Source organism: Myotis lucifugus, unplaced genomic scaffold (assembly GCF_000147115.1).
Source record: "Myotis lucifugus unplaced genomic scaffold, Myoluc2.0 scaffold_256, whole genome shotgun sequence".
Lineage (NCBI taxonomy): Eukaryota > Metazoa > Chordata > Mammalia > Chiroptera > Vespertilionidae > Myotis > Myotis lucifugus.
Window position 1 is genome coordinate 320,165 of NW_005871304.1, and position 19,702 is coordinate 339,866.

Consider the following 19,702-nt stretch of genomic DNA (forward strand, 5'->3'; position numbering starts at 1 on the left):
CCAACCCAATTGAGCTACACTGGCCCTCTTTTTTTTTTTATTTTTTAAAATATATTTTTATTTATTTAAGAGAGGAAGGGAGAGGGAGAGAGAGATAGAAACATCAATGATGAGAGTCATTGATTGGCTGCCTCCTACACAACCCCAACTGGGGATCGAGCCCGCAACTGGGAATCAAACTGTGACTTCCTGATTCATAGATCAATACTCAACCAATGAACTATTCTGGCTGGGCTTTTTTTTCTTTTTCTTTTAATATATTTTATTGATTTTTTACAGAGAAGAAGGGAGAGAGATAGTGAGTCAGAAACATCAATCAGCTGCCTCCTGCACACCTCCCACTGGGTATGTGCCCACAACCAAGGTACATGCCCTTGACCGGAATCGAACCTGGGACTCTTCAGTCCGCAGGCCGACGCTCTATCCACTGAGCCAAACCTGTTAGGGCTTTTTTCTTTTTTTAATGAGAACATAATTCCTTTGAATAAGCCAGCCTAGTGAACACTTACTTTCTAAACACTACTTATGTTCCCCCATATGTTGTTTAATTAAGTAATGGTCTTTGAGTGGTAGGACAAGTAAATTTTTAAAATCCTTACCCATGGATATTTTTTAATTGATTTTAGAGAGAGAGGAGGGAAAGGGAGAGAGAAACATTAACTGGTTGCCTCCCGTATGCACCCGAATCAAACCCACAACCTGGGCTTGTACCCTGACCAGGAACTGAACCCACGGCCTTTTAGTGTACAGATGATGCTCCAACCACTGAGCAACACCAGCCAGGGAAGGACAAGTAATTTTTTCTCCATCTTTTTATTTTCCACACTCCCATTTTTTTAGTAATGAGTACATGTTACCTTCATGGAAGGGATGACAAAAACTATAAATCCAGTTGGAACTACATTATACACTTAAATTCAATATTAAAGTTATTCAACATATTTTATTGAACACTTTCTATGTGCAAGACATGTGGCAAAAGGCAGCTAAGAAATTTACATATAATAAAAGATTTCCTGCCCACAGGAACTTAAAATCAAGTGCTGGTGATTGTGGTAGAGAAAGAGGATTTGGAGAGGTTCAAGATAAATGGCTATAATAAACCAAAGTACATATATATCAATAAAAACAAAAGCAAGGAAGATCAGATTACAACTAGCTGAAAGAATCAGAAAAATATTCAAGTTATAAAAACTTGAGTTTGGGGGAGGAGGTTGAAGAGACAGGCATTTCTGGCAGTTACCTATGATTGTGACTAATATGGATACAGTACAAATCAAGTAATAAAGGTGAGGTTAGAGCTTTAAGAGCAAAGAAACCTGCCCTCCAAGTAAATGCTTATTACACCACTAGGGGCCCAATGCATGAAATTCGCGCATGGGGGGGGGGGTGTCCCTCAGCCTGGCTGGCACCCTCTAGCAATCCAGAACCCCTCCAATTAACCACCTGCCTGCTCGCTCCTTACCGCTTGGCTCGCCACTCCTTAGTGCTGCCACGGAGGCAGGAGAAGCTCCCACCACTGTCGCTGCACTCGCCAGCCATGAGCCCAGCTTCTGGCTGAGCGGCGCTCCTGCTGTGGGAGTCTACTGACCACCAGGGAGCAACTCCTGCATTGAGCATCTCCCCCTGGTGGTCAGTGCACGTCATAGCGACCAGTCATTCTGGTCGTTCCACCGTGATGGTCGCTGAGCTTTTATATATATATAGATGGCCAGGAACTTCTCACTAGCAATCAGCTCAAACAATGCATGCAGGAGTTAAGGCTTTTAGGAGGTCCCCAGAAGGAAAGGGCTGGCTTAAGGCAACCAAAGTCCTTGTGGCCCACAGATTAGTTCAACAAGACTCAATGAGCCCTAACTGGCTTGGCTCAGTGGATAGAGCATCGGCCTGCGGACTGAAGAGTCCCAGGTTTGATTCCGGTCAAGGGCATGTACCTTGGTTGCAGGCACATCCCCAGGAGGAGGTGTGCAGGAGGCAACTGATCGATGTTTCTCTCTCATCGATGTTTCTAACTCTCTATCCCTCTCCCTTCCTCTCTGTAAAAAAGAAATTAATAAAATATATATATATAAAAAAAAAACTCAATGAGGCCATCATTGCTTTAATTATGGGGCTTTGCTCAATTATTAGCCTAAGAACAGCTAATAACTAAGTAGTATTCAAACTCAGCAAAAATCATCTCAGTAAAACAAAGTTTAAAATGGTCATTTTTGACTTGAAAGGTAGTGTACAGAGATTGGGCAAAAGCACAGCAGACAGTTTTGGAGTTGTTATAGGTAGTTAAACCTGAGCAGGGCAAGGACAATGAATCAGATGCAGAAGGTCACCAGGGCAGAAAGCCCTGGATACCTAGCAAGGGGCAAAACTGGAAAAACAAGAGGTAACCTCATGAGATTCAACACCCCCCCCCCCCCACACACACACACACATTTTCCTCCCTAAATATAACATCTAGACCTCAGCTGTACTTCAGCTCCGGGTCCCAAAAAACAGCAAAACCAGACAAATGGCTACCTTAGGACTAGCTGCACTGACTCAGGACCCCCCGCCCCAGCATTGACCAATCGGTGGAGACAGAGACCCTGAGAGAGCTCACCTGGAAAGCTGATGAATATTCCATTGAGACCCTCCCCTGAGACCTCCCCTAAGATTCCCACCTGCAATAAATAGCCTCAATATAAGGGACCCAGCTTGAGCTCTGTCCCAGGGGAGCACGCCCATACCATTCCCTTCCCTCTCTCCTTCCCCCACAGGCACATATCCCCTACACTCTAAGGAACCCCACCAGACTTGCAACCAGGGGAGCAGTGGGCAGTAGCAGTTCATCCCAGGCTAACCCCCCGAACCTCCAAGGCCCCCTTTTCCCTGACTTCCCATTGAGCCAAAGCAGCCCAGGCTAGGCTTTTCTGTTGCTTCTTCTATGCCCTTCCTTGTTTCACTGTTCTAAATGTGTTTTTGCTGTGGCCAATAAATTCTCTCTTGCTTTGCTGCACTTCGTCTCTTGATTGAAATCTTTCCTTCAAGAAGATAAAAACCCAGGTCTCAACATCTTATTGGCAAGAGTCAGATCTGGGTTCAAATTCTAGCTCCAGGACTAGGTGTCCTTGGGCAGCTCTCTAACCCTCAGTATTTTCACCCATGAATGAGAATAATATCATGGGCAATGCAAGGTTGGTGTGAGGAACTGAATAATGTGTTAAAAGAGCCTGCCACAGTGCTCAGCTGGCAGCTAATATGTAATAAACTAGAGGCCTGGTGCACAAAATTCATGCACTCGGGGGTGGGGTCCCCTCAGCCCAGCCTGTGCCCTCTTGCAGTCCAGGAGACCTCGGGGAACCCACGGGGAGCAGGCCTAAGCCGTCAGTCAGACATCCTTAGTGCTGCCGCGGAGGCAGGAGAGGCTCCTGCCACCACCGCTGTGCTCGCCAGCCATGAGCCCGGTTTCTGGCTGAGCAGTGCTCCCCCTGTGGGAGTGCACTGACCACCTGGGGGCAGCTCCTGCATTGAGTGTCTGCCCCCCTGGTGGTCAGTGCATGTCATAGCAACTGGTCATTCCGCCGTTCGGTTGATTTGCATATTAGCCTTTTATTATATAGGATGAGTTATGCCTGTCTTTAAGAAGTCCAAGTAACAGCATTTGGAGCAGTCTAGCCTGTAACAATCAGAAAAAAGTATTTGACCCATATTTGTAGGCTACAAGCTTTACAAGCACTGGTTTGTGATCACAACCAAAAGATAATTCCCACTCACAGATAGTGTATAAAAGATGAGTGCTCCACTCATCTTTCCTAGTCACACATCCACCACCATTCAATATTCCATTAAACATTTAACAATAACATTTTCTTTTAAAAAAAATTTTTTTTATATATATTTTTTCATTTCAGAGAGAAAGGGAGAGGGAGAGATAGAAACATCAATGATAAGAGAGAATCATTGATTGGCTGCCTCCTGCATGCCCCACACTAGGGATCGAGCCTTGCAATCCACACATGTGCCCTGACCAGGAATCAAACCGTAATTGTCTGCCTGGTTCATAGGCCGATGCTCAGTTACTGAGCCATGCCGGTTGGGCTTTTTAAATATATTTTTACTGATTTCAGAAAGGAAGGGTGATAGAGAGAGAGACAGAAACATCAGTGATGTGAGAGAATCATTGACTTGTTGCCTCCCGCACACTCCATACTGGGGATCAAGCCCGGGCATATGGCCTGACCGGGAATCAAACCCTGATGTCCTGGTTCATAGATCGACACTTAAAAATCAACTCTCCAACTTCCATGAGGGGTCCTGGATTGTGAGAGGGCGGTTCTCGGATGATGCACCCCAGAATTGGGCTCCCTCCTCTCTGGTTCCAGGTACGTCACCTGAGAACCGCAGCTGCCAAGTCACCACAGCTCAGCAGCAGGACATCTGCTCCCTGGTGGTCACTGTGCATCATAGCTACCTGTCAGACGGTTGGATAGTCAGACAGTTGGACGGTCAGTTGCTTAGGCCTTTACATACACACACACACACACACACACACACACACATACACACACACACTAGGGGCCCAGTGCACGAAATTCGTGCATGGGGGTGTGTGTGTCCCTCAGCCTGACCTGCACCCTCTTCAATCCGGGAGCCCTCAGGGGATGTCCTACTGACGGCTTAGGCCCGCTCCTTGTGGTTCTCTGCTCTCTGCAGGGCCTGCCTGCTCCACACCGCAGTGACTGCCAAGCAGGCCATGCTGGGTGCTGCCTGCGGGCTGCACTCGCCTGTTCCCCGGTCACCACAGCGACGGCCAAGCAGGCCATGCTGGGAGCTGCCTCCTACCTTCTGTCAGTCTCCACAGAGGCGATGAGGTTAATTTGCATACTCACTCTGATTGGCTGGTGAGTGTAGGGGAGGGATGGTTAATTTACATGTTTCTCTTTTACTATATAAGAACTAGAGGCCCGGTGCACAAAAATTTGTGCACTGGGGAGGGGGGTCCCCCAGCCCGGCCTGTGCCCTCTCACAGTCTGGGACCCCTCGGGAGATAACGACCTGCTGGCTTAGGCCTGCTCCCAGGTGGCAGAGGGCAGGCCCAATCCCTAAGTGCAGCCCCTGGTCAGGCTCAGAGCAGGGCCGATTGGGGAGTTGGGGCGCCGCCCCATCATGCACAGAGCAGGGCAGATCAGGAGGTTGCGATGCCACCCTCAGTCAAGCTCAGGGTAGGGCCGATTGGGGGGTTGGGGCACCGCCCCCTGTCACACTCAAGGCAGGGTCGATGGGGAGGTTGTGGCGCCATCCCCTGTCACGCACAGAGCAGGGCCAATCAGGGGGTTGGGGCGCTGCCCCCTGTCACTCACAGAGCAGGGCCCATCAGGGGGGTTAAGGCTCCATACCCTGTCACACACAGAGCAGGGCCGATCAGGGGGTTGGGGAGCTCCCCCCTGTCACACACAGAGCAGGGCCGATCAGGGGGTTGAGGAGCTCCCCCGTCACTCACAGAGTAGGGCCGATAGGGGAGTTGGGGCACCGCCCCCTGTCACACAGAGAGCAGGGCGGATCAAGGGGTTGGGGGCGCTGCACCCTGTCACACTCAGGGCAGGGCCAATGGGGAGGTTATGGCTCTACCCTGTCACACACAGAGCAAGGTCCGTGGAGGGGGGTTGGGGCGCCACCCTCTATTACCCACAGAGCAGGGCACAATCAGGGGGTTGAGGCCGCCACTGTCACACTCCGCCCAGGGCCGATGGAGAGGTTACGGCTCTACCTGTCACACACAGAGCAGGGCCGATCAGGGGGTTGGTGTGCTGCACCTGTCAAACACAGAGCCGCAGGGCAATCAGGGGATTGGGGAGCTCCCCCTTATCAGGCACAGAGCAGGGCTGATCAGGGGGTTGGGGCGCCTTCCCCTGTCAGGAACAGAGCAGGGCGGATAGGGAGGTTGTGGCCCCGCCCCCTGTCACACACAGAGCTGCAGGGCGATCAGGGGATTGGGGAGCTCCCCCCTATCAGGCACAGAGCAGGGCTGATCAGGGGGTCAGGGCGCCTTCCCCTGTCACACAAGAGCTGCAGGGCGATCAGGGGGTTTGGGCGCTGCCCCCTGTCACGCTGATCCCGGTGCCGGGAGGCATATTACCCTTTTACTATATAGAATAGAGGCCTGGTGCACGGGTAGGGGCCGGCTGGTTTGCCCTGAAGAGTGTCCTGGATCAGGGTGGGGGTCCCCACTGGGGTGCCTGGCCAGGCTGGCTGAGGGGGCTGAGGGCTGTTTTCCGGCTGGCAGGTGACTAAAAGCTCCCAACCCCTCCTTTTTTTTTTTTTTTTTTATTCTGGGCCAGCTTTAGCTCTGAGGCCTCACTGCTGAAAACATGGATACAATGTTGCGGTCCGGGGCTGACTGAAAGCCAGTTTCTGGGGTTTTGTTTAGCTTCTATATTTGCAACATAGTACATAGTTGCTTAGAGTTGCAGCTGAGAGGCCGGCAAGTTAGGCGGGGACGTTCGAGTCTGCAGTCCCTGGAGCAAGCAAGCCTCATGTTCGCTTCCAGCTGCCTGGCTGCCGGCCGCCATCTTGGCTGACAGTTAATTTGCATAAGGATATGCTGATTAGCCAATGGGAAGGGTAGCGGTCGTACACTAATTACCACGTTTCTCTTTTATTAGTGTAGATAGATATCTCTTAAATGCCTGCTGCCTACTATGTGCCATGGTTCAGACTTAGAAATTTCTCATTTTAAATGGGAAATCTTATGACAACTAGTAATACATAAACAGGCCTAACCATTTTCTTAGGTCACTATTAATCATAGCACCTCTATCATGACTTTTTTCTTTCTCCCTCTCCATATTGTAACCCCCTTCAGGACTGAGTTTCTTTCACACTGCTAACCATCTTCTCATCCTTGGGTGCTAACCTGGTAACTGGCACAACAGTTTTCGATTCTTACTGCACATTGAGATTACTTGTGGAACCCAAGTCCCACTTTCTGAGTCAGCATGCTCAGAGTGGGCCCAGGCCTTTTAGCAAAATATGAAAACCAAACTGCAGAGGAGATTCTAATGACTCACTGCTAGAACATTCAGGACTTAGTAAAGGCCAACTGGATACAAATGTTCTTCAAGCCAGGTGATTCTGTCTCTGAAAGCCTCTTGAACCAAAAATTCCCTGTTTTCTATTCCCAAACTTGATCCTTCTCTTACATTTCCTAATCCAATTAATGGCAGTCCAACCCACATACACCTCAAGGCTAGAAACCTTAAGGAAGCTATCAAATTCAGAATCTCAAAATCAACTTCAATTCCTCTTTCTCTTTCACCCTTTCTTGGTCCTGCTGATTCTATGTCTGCAGGCCAACTACTTTTCACTGCCCTAGTTAAAGCCCTTTATAGCAAAGACTATTTCAGTAGCTTCCTGATTGGTCTCTTGCCTCCTGTTCTCCTATTACACCCTCTACCATTTTTTTAAACAAGATTGCTATGTCCATGATACTCTTTTAGTCAAATAACTTCCATGTATATAAACTTACTTACTTTTATATATAAAAACATTCTTTAGAAGGTACACAAGAAACTGATAACATTGGTTCTTTTGGGATAAGAACTTTGCAGCTAGGAGGTCACGGTGACAGGAAAACTTTACTGTGCACCCTTTTTAATTTTGAATACCTTTTGAATTCTGTACCATCTGAACCTGCTGACTTTTCAAAACAGCCAAACCAAATCCAAATCAACAAAAGCATAAATGTTTTTTAAAAAACATTTATAAAAGCTATAAATGTTTATAGCTTCCTACCAAAAAAGCAAAACAACACCCAACTCCTTAACATGACGATTGTGACCCTCAACAATTTGGTCAACCTATATTTTCTAACATCAATTCTCAACTGCCCTCCCATCCCCACCCCACCCAGTTCAAACTACTCTCTTGCTATAAACATCTACAGTTTGGGGAATCTTCTTCTGTGCTGTTGCTGATCCCTCAAACCAGACAGCCTTACCATTCTCCTCCTCAACTACCTCAATTTACCCATCTCCTAAGGCCTGACTCCATGCTTTCACAAAAATCTAATGTGTGTGTATTCTTTTATACTATTCCTGTGTATATGTGCCTTTCCCACCAGCCTATGAAACTTCAGGGCTGAAATCTGTTTTGTTCTTGGTCTTCTCCACAGCACCTGTCAGGGACTAGCAGGAAACAACCAGTAAACAATGAATTCAGTTGACTGTACTGAAAAGTTAGAATACCAATACTCTGGTATACCAACTATTATGAAGAACTCCCAAAAGAGAATGAACTCATTATCTAATCCTAGAGTTCAACAAAGTATTGTGCTCTGGGTCAAAGCTGGCTACAAGACGCTCCTCTCACAGTCAAAAGAAGGTCTAATTGAAAGAACCTTGAAAAACAGTCTGGAGATGACAGCACTACCTGCTTTCTTTGACACTTACTGGCTGTTGAAGACTGGCCAAAACACTTCTTTAAGCTTTAGTTTTCTCATCTGTGAAATAAGGGGCAGAAGGACAAATTCTCTCAAGAGTTCCTTTTTTTAACATCTAAGATTCTGGGATTCTAAGTCACACTCCAAGAAAAGGGGGCCTGTTTAACCACCTGATTTAGATGGAAAAGCTTTTCTCCTTTAAGCCTGTAACAAAAAGTCAGGTCAACCATTTTCTTCAATTTGAAATTTTGATAAAAGTTATAGATCAGTATTAATTGACTTCAGTAAATTCAAATTACCTGTAAATAAATTTGTATGTATAAAATGTATTCACAAAACAAACTAACCTTGTCATCCAAAGACCGCTGATTGATTTTTCAGTGAATTCAGAGTACATGAGCATGAAAATCAATGATAAGATCAAAGCTGCCGCTAAAGAAACAAGAGAAGTGGATTTTTTCAAACAACACACACATAAGACATCCCTGTTTAGATTTTCTTATCTCATAGAAACACTAATGACCATATTAACAATTAGTGGTCAACCTCAGGACACGAGCAGTTTTCTAGCTCTTATGCAAATAGCTCAAATCTATTTTCTTATTCAAACATTGATGTGAAAACAGCAGCACTTCTTGTTTGCTTCATTCAGCACACTAACCATTTGCATCTATCTCAAATGACAACACAAATTAATCCTTGATTAAGTAAAAAACTTGCTGGATGATGGCACCCTTGAAAGATCAAAATGTACAATCATAGTAGTATAAAAAGAAAAAATTTCCCTTTCTTTTCAAAATAGACTGTTAATGAGTAAAAAAAGAATCAGTGCACAAATGTGTTGGAATTGGTCTGAGTCAAAATAGTACTGGATCCTTCAACAGAAAGCATTCTTTGTAGTAAGTCACTTGTAGTCTCTGGCAAAGTTTTTGCAGTCATTTTGTAGTCCTTGGGATTCATACCAACAATTCAATCAATTCTAGAACTATTCACCAGCAACAAACTTATTTACCTCAAAAACAACTGATTAAGAACCTAGTAAACTATAAATTGTCAACTATGACAGACTCAAGATCAACAATAAGCTTATTGATGAGAGCAATTTCATAGTAATTAGAAAGGTATAAATTAGCATAATCTTTCTGGAGAGATCTATTCTAGTATTTATATCAGAGGCCTTGCAAATGTTCATAGCCATTGACACTCAGGAACGCCTCTTTGAGGAACTTATCCTAAGTAAATATTCAGATGCAGACATGTTTATTCTAGTGTTACTTGTGACAGAAAACTGGAAATAATCTAAATATCTAAAAATAGATGACTGGTTAGATAAATTATGGATTATACTGCAGTGAAGTATGACGCAGTTATGCTTATCAGTGTGGAAATATACTGATAAATAAATAAAAGCTACTATTGCTCCCCAACTCCCACCTCAATCCATCCAAAATCCTGTTTGGGATCTTATTCTAAAACATTTAGTATCTTTTCTTTTTTAAATTTTTAAATGAAATTGCAAGAGCTAAATTTACACAACATAAAATAACATCATAGAGAAGAACACATAATGTGTAATCTTCATTTAACAATGTGTATACATAAAATTGTATATACACAATGGCTGAGGAAACCACACCTATAGCTTGAGTTATGAATTACAGATGTTTTATACTGTGCTTTCCTGAACATGTGTTACTTTTTTATACTTTTATACACACAAAGCAAAACCACTTATTTAAAAACACTAAACATTTGGACCCCACTCCCGGTACCCCCCCAAAAATAAAGTAAAATAAAATAAAAACACTAAACATGCAGGCAGGAAATTTAGGTTCAAGTCCCAGATATGATACTAGCTGTACTGACCTTATTGATGAGTCAACTTTATAGATGAGGGAACAGATTGAATGGGAAGAATAGCAGTTATTTCATACTTAAAAGATTAAGTAAGCTCAGCGGTTCTCAACCTGTGGGTCGAGACCCCTTTGGCGGTCGAACGACCCTTTCACAGGGGTCGCCTAAGACCATCCTGCATATCAGATATTTACATTACGATTCATAACAGTAGCAACATTACAGTTATGAAGTAGCAACAAAAATAATTTTATGGTTGGGTCACAACATGAGGAACTGTATTTAAAGGGCCAGAAGGTTGAGAACCACTGCCCTAGCTGGTTTGGCTCAGTCGATAGAGCATCAGCCTGTGGAGTGAAAGATCCTGGATTCAATTCCAGTCAAGGGCATATGCCCGGGTTGCTGGCTCAATTCCCAGTAGGGGGCGTGCAGGAGGCAGCCAATCAATGATTCCCTCTATCACTGATGTTTCTCTCCTCTCCCTCTCTGAAATCAATAAAAATATATTACAATAAATAAATAAAAGCTACTATTGCTCCCCAACTCCCACCTCAATCCATCCAAAATCCTGTTTGGGATCTTATTCTAAAACATTTAGTATCTTTTCTTTTTTAAATTTTTAAATGAAATTGCAAGAGCTATGCCACTTGCCAACTTACATTTAAATGAGTGTGTGTTAACAGCCCCACATCCTCTGCAGTGGGTCAGCTTTTGCAAAAAGTCTTGATTTACAATGCAATTCTGTGAATTGTTTAGTAATAGAAAAAAACTGGATCTCGGGGAGACAGAAAACTATCAGATTTTTAAAATATCGAACAATTCCCAAACAAGATAGAATACTAAGTTTTATTACTAACTACATGAAAAATAATCCAGGGCCCCAATTCGTGTGTGTGTGTGTGTGTGTGTGTGTGTGTGTATGTGTATCATCCTTGCGCAGGGGCCATGCTAATCTTCTCTGTATCGTTCCACTTTTAATATATGTGCTGCCGAAGCAAGCACCCCAATTCTTAAAATGAGATTTTGAAAGGGAAAATCACAAGGCACACCATTTTTCAACTGGCTAGAATTTCTGGTTTGAAATGTCAAATTTATTTGAAAAGAAAATATTCTTAACTTACTTTCCTGAAAATTCTGAATCTAAAGCCCCAGGTGAGGCCCCTCTAAAAAGCACAGGGACCTAAGTAAAATGAATTTGATATTTAGCTTGAATCTGACATAAGCGTTTATTCAAAGGACACAGTTGTAGGTCAAATACTCTAACCTGATATAGTGCCTCTTGAGTCACACAAGAGTACAAACTCCATTTGGATACTGTTGCAACCATTCAGGTTATGTATTGCCCAGTTTCAAAAAAGCAGTGCTAAAGTTCAGGGATCAACCTCCTCCCATCCATGTCCTCTCCCTGCCACCAAAACCAACCGTGGTCCCACCACCACTGATAACATCTGCTTCCTACCTTCTGCTACAACTTTTTAAAAATATATATATTTTATTGATTTTTTACAGAGAGGAAGGGAGAGGGATAGAGAGTTAGAAACATCAATGAGAAGAAACATCGATCAGCTGCACACTCCCTACTGGGGAAGTGCCCACAACCAAGGTACATGCCCTTGACTGCAATCGAACCTGGGACCCTTGAGTCCGCAGGCTGACGCTCTATCCACTGAGCCAAACCAGTTAGGGCCTGCTACAACTTTTAACCCTTTCACAAAAATATATTTTCTGAAAAGTATAAAAAGGCATGCTTTAAAAACTAACTTGCTCTACAAAAAAGACTCATCTAGAATTCTCTAAGGATATTAACAAATTGAGAGAGAAGCTGTAATTCAGGAAAATTTAAAACTAAATTTGAGAATCTCTAGATTAAAGATTATAAACAAAAACAAAATAATATTAAATGTAAACTGTAATTGAAAAAAAATTTTAAAGAAAAGAAACTTGCCATGGGGATAAATCTCATTCACAGCATGGTGTCTTTAAAAACAAACAAACCACTGTGGTCCTAGCTAGGTGGCTGAGTTGGTTGGAACGTCGTCCTACCCACCAAAAAGGTTGCAGTTTGATCCCTGGTCGGCTTGATATCTCTCTCTCTTCTCTCTCTAAAAACCAATAAAAACATATCCTTGTGCCCTAACTGGTTTGGCTCAGTGGATAGAGCGTCGGCCTGCGGACTGAAAGGTCCCAGGTTCGATTCCGGTCAAGGGCATGTACCTTGGTTGCGGGCACATGCCCAGTAGGAGGTGTGCAGGAGGCAGCTGATTGATGTTTCTAACTCTCTATCCCTATCCCTTCCTCTCTGTAAAAAATCAATAAAATATATATTAAAAAACAACAACATATCCTTGTATGAAGATTTAATAAAAAAAAGAAAAAAGATTGTGAACAAAGGAAAAGTAGCTCTGACAGTATAACAAATGAGGAAATGACTTTAAAAATAATGTGCCTTGCCAAAACCGGTTTGGCTCAGTGGATAGAGCGTCAGCCTGCGGACTGAGGGGTCCCGGGTTCGATTCCGGTCAAGGGCATGTACCTGGGTTGCGGGCACATCCCCAGTGGGGGGTGTGCAGGAGGCAGCTGATCGATGTTTCTCTCTCATCGATGTTTCTAGCTCTCTATCTCTCTCCCTTCCTCTCTGTAAAAAATCAATAAAATATATTAAAAAAAAAAATAATGTGCCTTATAAGAACCTATGAAAAAAGTACAATATATCTACACAGCAAAATGAAAAAAAATATAAGGGAGCAGGAGTTTTAAAAAAAAATAACAGCCCTAACCGGTTTGGCTCAGTGGATAGAGCGTCAGCTGCGGATGGGTCCCAGGTTTGATTCCAGTCAAGGGCATGTACCTTGGTTGCGGGCACATCCCCAGTAGGGGGTGTGCAAGAGGCAGCTGTTCGATGTTTCTCTCTCATTGATGTTTCTAACTCCCTATCCCTCTCCCTTCCCCTCTGTAAAAAATCAATAAAATATATTTAAAAAAAAAAAAAAAAAAACAGCAACCCAGCCGGCATGGCTCAGTGGTTGAGCATCAACCTATGATTCCCTGTTAGGTTACATGCCCAAATTTGCCGGCTTGATCCCCATTGTGGGGTGTGCAGGAGGCAGCCGATCAGTGATTCTCTCTCGTCATTGATGTTTATATCTCTCCCCCTCTCCCTTCCTCTCTGAAATCAATATATATATATTTAAATGAAAGAAAAAATATAACAACAACATTGGCTGGTTTTGCTCAGTGGTTAGAGTGTCAGACCCCGGATTGAAGAGTCTCGGATTCGATTCCCGGTCAAGGGCACCTACATCAGTTGCAGGCTCGATCCCAGGCTCCCACGTCAGGTGTGTGTGGGAGGCAACCAATCTACGTGTCTCTCTCATATTGATGTTTCTCTCTCTCCCCCCATTCTTTCTTAAAAAATCAATGGAAAAAAGATCTCGGGGTGAGGATTAACTAAAATAAAATAAAATACAATAAAAAACAGCAAAGTTCTTCTGTCCATCAACCCTGTAACCTTATTTATTATAGAATGACAGATCAGAAAAGTCAGGCAACAACTAGTCAGTAACTTTTTTTTTGATCAGTGGCTTCTTAAACGCCGCTATCTCTATGAATCCTAAAAGGTTCTTTTACTAAACTCATTACTCTCACATTTCCTTAACATTCCACAATTTTCTCCTGAATGTGAATAATCACATAGATTATTATGAAATCAGGTATATCTAAAGTACTGCTGATCTTGGAACTTACATATCTGATTGTTGCCATTAAAAAATATTTCCCTTGTAGAAAATAATTATATTAGAACTATATAAAAATGCATTAAACACTATATTCCTCATAAAGTTAGAGTTACAATATGACCAGAATGATCCATTTGTAAGTATATACCCCAGAGAATGGAAAATATATATTCACACAAAAGCCTATACATGAATGTGTCGTAGCAGCACTATTCACAACAGCCAAAAAGTGAAAATTACCCAATATCCATTTATAGATGAGTGAAAAAAATGTGGTATATCCATACAATGGAATATTATTCAGCTATAAAAAGGAATGGAGTACTAATACATACAATGTGGATGAACCTTGAAAATAGTATACCAAGTGAAAATGCCAGACACAAAGATTGAATATAATATAATTCCATATATACGAAGTGTCCAAAATAGGCAAATCTAGAGTCAGAATCTACTTTCTGTTGTCAGGAGTTGAGGGAGTGACTCCTAATTGGTAGGGAGTTTCTTTTGGAGTGATGAATATGTTTTGAAACAAGTTAATGGTTGTGTCGCACAACCCTGTGAATATAAGAAATGCCACTGAATTTTTTACTTTGAAAGTTGAGTGATATGGCAGGTGAATTATTATCTCAATTTTTAAAAATTCAATCAGGATCCTGTCTAACAGTCAATAGGTATATCAGGCTAAAATTTGACTTTCAAAAAATTATAAATATAAAAATAATAAGACTGGTTTCTTGATGCAGTTTGAAATCTAGCTGAGGAAAATTCCACAGAGGACTTTTTAAAAGGCTACAATTAGTGGCCATACACACTCTCCCAAGGTGACTACTTTGTTAAAAGGACAACTCACTTTCAGATATGGAGGTTCTACCAAATACATTAAAATTATCATGGACTGTTGGAAAACATCAAATTCTACCTCATCTATTCACTTTGTAAATAAAATTTTGATCTTGACATTGTTCATGTAATCCTTATACCTTCCAAGAACTACTTTTTTAAAAAAATATATTTTATTGATTTTTTACAGAGAGGAAGGGAGAGGGATAGAGAGTTAGAAACATTGATGAGAGAGAAACATCGATCAGTTGCCTCCTGTACACTCCCTATTGAGGATGTGCCCACAACCAAGGTATATGCCCTTGACCGGAATCGAACCCGGGACCCTTGAGTCTGCAGGCCGACACTCTATCCATTGAGCCAAACCGGTTAGGGCTCCAACAACTACTTTTAAGACTGGTGAGCTGGTGAGCCCTGACCGGGTTTGGCTCAGTGGATAGAGCGTCGGCCTGCAGACTGAAGGGTCCCGGGTTGGATTCCAGTCAAGGGCATGTACCTTGGTTGCGGGCACATCCCCAGTGGGGGGTGTGCAGGAGGCAGCTGGTCGATGTTTCTCTCTCATCGATGTTTCTAACTCTCTATCCCTCTCCCTTCCTCTCTGTAAAAAATCAATAAAAAAAATAGTTAAAGACTGGTGTTACTCACAAAACACTTGGCCACAATTCAAATCAAGTCCAAAGGCTAAAATATGAAATTGCTGTCTTTCTTCCTTTTTTAAGGTTTCAAGTTAAATCAAGCTTAAATCAATATCCCACACTTTTATAAGAATTACTTTACAGCCTTAGCTGGTTTGGCTCAATGGATAAAGCATCGGCCTGTGGATTGAAGGGTCCCAGGTTCAATTCTGGTCAAGGGCACATGCCCGGTTGCAGGCTCAATCCCCAGCGCAAGAGGCAGCTGATCCATGACTCATTGATGTTTCTATCTCCCTCACCTCCTCTCTGAAATCAATAAAAATATATTTTTAAAAAAGAACTACTTTACAACTCAATATTCCAAGGTCAGAATTTACATGGCACAGACCATGCTGCCATTCTTTAAAGAAGTGATTTCAGTAAACTGTGGTTTAGTATGCAGGAGCTTTTGTTGCATTTTAATTATGAGTCATAAAGTGAATAAAGAAGTTGCGAACACACACACACACCCTTAAGCAGAAAAAGCATTAGAAGGATAAACAATAGCTGAAGTCAGACTGGTTTTGAATTCATATATCTTGTCAAGGAAACTTAACCAGTGTTGTTACGGAAAGGGCTGGGACGGGGAGTCTTGGTGCTAGCCCTAGTTCTGCCATTAACTAGCGGAGTAACCTCAGCAAAGTCATTTGATCCTCTGTAGGCCACCGTTTTTTCATCAGTAAAATGAAAGAACTGGACTCCACAGTTACTAAGTCTTAAACTCTCATCAGGCTTTAATTCTATTCTTAAGTAGCTTAGGGCTGTAGGAGGCCCAGTAATTACACACTAGGCAACTCCCGCAATTACACTAGGCAGTTCTGATATTTTTGTGGACTTAGGCATCCATACTATATAGAGTAAGAGAACTACTAACTACAGGGAAGAAGGAAAAAGAAAAGTACAAACAGCTCCTGCTGGTTCTGGTTTACTCCTGTTGGACCTAATAAAGAGAAAGCACCTTGGCCAACTTTCCATTGAATAGGAGTGGTTCCTATGTCTCACCACACCCATTATAGTTGGTTTTTCCTAAAAGAAATCCAGTGGGACTCTAAAAAATGCCATAAAGCATCAAATACCTTTAGTCACTGCATGACTAATAGAACAGATCAATTCTAAATTAAAGAAATAAAACAGCTTTCCCTTTCTATACAGAAAAAAAATAACAGCTTTCATTCCACAGTCAAGTAGCCCTAGATGACCAGTGAGTTCCACAAATACTTAGCAATAAACAGTGTCAATCCAAACAAAATAAATTATCTATAGAACTAGAAAGTTCAAAACACTGAGGTTCAACATAGCATGATCATTCAACATAACCTTTTGATACAATTCAGTTTAAAACTCCAACTTCCAGAGTAAAAAGCAGTATTGAAGACTGCTGAGATTCATCACCTCTTTCACAGCAAGAGATAATCAGGCCTGTGATGATATAAGGCACCATCATAAGTCCTGGTTTGTGTAAGTCAAAGATCAGATAAATGAGGCCAACAGAAGTTGTTTCAGGTGGCTTCCAAGATGACTTTCCAGAAGAGCTCCAAAACACGACAGTCCTAGAGAACCTGTCTCCCCCTGATGTGCACAGAACACACACACACTTTTAAAATAGCTCTTTGTCAAATATAGTTGAAGAAGCCTGGTCACATTCCTTTCAGGAGGAATATAAAGCTGTGGTTTAAAATCTGGAACCCATGCTTGGACCTCTAGATAGTATATGGATGGACTTCATGAAGTCAGTAAATTCCCTGAATGAGCCCTTGGGCACTCAAAAATTCTCAGAGACTATACACAAGCGGAAGTTATGAACCACTGATTTAAAGCCAGATATAACACAGAAGAAATCTACTGGAGGTGTCCATATGAATAAGACAGGAAGTAATATCTGCTATTTGAGGTGCAAAATAACAAGGGGTGCCGTCATTTCAAAGCAAAACAAAATACGATCTGATGGTCAGAACTCCTTGAGGGTCAGATAGTCCACTCCCTTCATCCTTTAGTCTAGATGAGGAAAATGAGCTGAGAGACTTTTGCCCAAAACCACAGAATCACAGGGCTAGTAAGTTGCAAAGCTGAGTACCAAATTAGGCCAGGTTTCTGCCAAGATGCTATGTTGATACTTTTTACAGAATGGGTTTGAGCAAAACTTCACAAATCTTTCATAAAAGCCAGCACATAGCAAATCTATAAGGGGGAACCTTTGTGGCTCATTATCCCCTATCCTGTTGCACTATGACTGCAATTTGAAAAAGCAGCACAGGTCACAAGCTCATTGAGTGAAGCACTCCTAAATGTAATGGAAAAAGACAGCCATTGACAGCCTTTTAATAAAGATACTGAATCAAGGTCAAATTGACTTCAGATTTGTAGCATTTCAATCTGCAAGCTTCTCAACCTTCTAAGGAGTCTGTCTTTCTCTTTTAAAAGTTAACATCTAGAGTGTTGCTTAAACATTAAATGACTTTTTCAACCCAGGTAATGGGGCCATTTATAAATTAAATTGAGAGCAACCTTTCCAGTTCCATGTTCACAAATATTACATGTAGTAGAAGCAAAGATAATAGGCAGTTATTCTGAGATCAAATTAAAAAGTAATTATTGTCATAAAAAGTTACAGGACCATTTGTTCCAATGCCAAACTCTGCCTCAGCATATGAAGTTTAAGGTAATCAAAAACTCAGCCTCACCTGAGAAGTGAAACCAAAGTGACATTTGAACCCAAGTTCAATGACAGCATGTCCTTCAATTTCAAAGTGGTTTATTAAAAGACATGTCATGGCATAGGATTCTATGGCATATACAGGGTCTTTAAAGACGCACATTATGGTAAAGTTGGTGATCTCTATTGAGCCCTTTCTGCAAGCTCTCACCCTAGTCTCCCACCTCCAAAGGTGTAACAGGAATAGGCCTTGGGAAGCACCTGTGGCCTCAAAGGCTTTCACCAGTTCTCCAGGCTTTCTTGGCTGCCGTCTAGAAGAAGGTCTGACCATTCTATTTTGGGGCAAGGAGACTCTTCCTCCACCCTCGGTGACCTCAAGTGGGCAAGAACAGTTTGGGGTAAGGCACTGTGAGTGTTTTTTCACCAGGCCGGGGGCCCCCACTGCGAGACTCGGGAAGACTCGGAGAAAGGATGGAGATCTGGTCGCAATCGAGGCGGCAAAAGAATGCGGCTGGGCTGTCGGGCTCACGACAGTCTGTCTGCTCGGGATCCAGCGGCCCCAGGCCGGGCTGTGGCGTCGGGATCACTCGAAGCAGCAGAGATTCCCCGGGACACGCAGAGGGAGGGCGGAGGGAGGGCACAGGAGCGAGGTTACGAGCCTGCAGGTGTCTGCGGGGGGAGGGGACGAGGTCGTCCGGGGCTGGCACAGCCAAGTGACTAAGCGTGCGGCTCTGAACTCGAACAAACCGGTCACACTCTCAGGCTGCATGACCTTGAGTTCGTGGCTTGACCGCTCTGCGCCTCAGTTTCCCCGCCTCTAAAATGGGGGTTGGTCAAGCGGAAAACGCACCTCGGAGCGCTTGGCACGGCGCCTGGCACATCGTAAGCGCTCCCGACATGAGAGCTACTACGGGCTCTCGGGCTCCGCTCGCTGCCCAGAGAAAAGAGGGAAGTCCCGAGCAGGGGAGTCCCCAGAAGGCGGATTCCGGGCTGGGGGTGGGGGAGAGCCCGGCCCGGGGACTCACCAAGTACGTCCGCTGAACGGTGCCGGGCCACGAAGCACGCGTCGTCCCCGTAGCACGCACCCTTCTTGAGGAGGCCCTTACGGAAGTCCTTTGCCAAAGCCGCAGCCGGCCGTCACCAGCCCGTAGTCGCCGCCGCTGCCGCCGCCGCCGCCGGCCCTGGGGTCGGTCTGCGAGAGGCCGCCGAGCACGGCGCGGGCTACCAGCCGCCCGTACGAGAGGACCGAGAACATCGCCGCCGCCGCCCCCCCAAGGAGGCGGGGGGCCCGAGAAGCAGGAGGACGCGGAGGCCCGGAGCCGGTTCTCTCTTCAGCCGCAGCCGCGCCGCCGCTCGGGCGCTCCTCAGGGCGGCGCGCGGTCACTGCCGCCGCCCGTGCCCGCCTCGCGGAGCCTCGCACACGCCCCGCCGCGCGAACCGGAGCCAGAGCGAGGTCAAAGCCGGCGGCACCTCCGCCTCAGCCCGACTGGGGTCCCGGCTGCAGCCACCGCTGCCGCCGCCATCTTCC

At 44.1% G+C, this 19,702-nt stretch overlaps 1 protein-coding gene and 1 non-coding gene across 2 annotated transcripts in view; both read right to left on the bottom strand.

Moving 5' to 3' along the window:
• PPTC7 (PTC7 protein phosphatase homolog) overlaps positions 1–19,696 on the bottom strand; it is a 46,597-nt gene extending 26,901 nt beyond the window's left edge. Inside the window, 2 exon segments of the mRNA XM_006099026.3 lie at positions 19,200–19,290; positions 19,292–19,696. Of these exon segments, the coding sequence (XP_006099088.1) occupies positions 19,200–19,290; positions 19,292–19,429 (229 nt within the window). The 5' untranslated portion in view covers positions 19,430–19,696.
• LOC111827963 lies at positions 11,162–11,269 on the bottom strand. The gene has a single exon (XR_002831711.1). It is a non-coding gene; the product is annotated as a U6 spliceosomal RNA (small nuclear RNA).
• Positions 19,697–19,702: the final 6 nt, after the last annotated feature.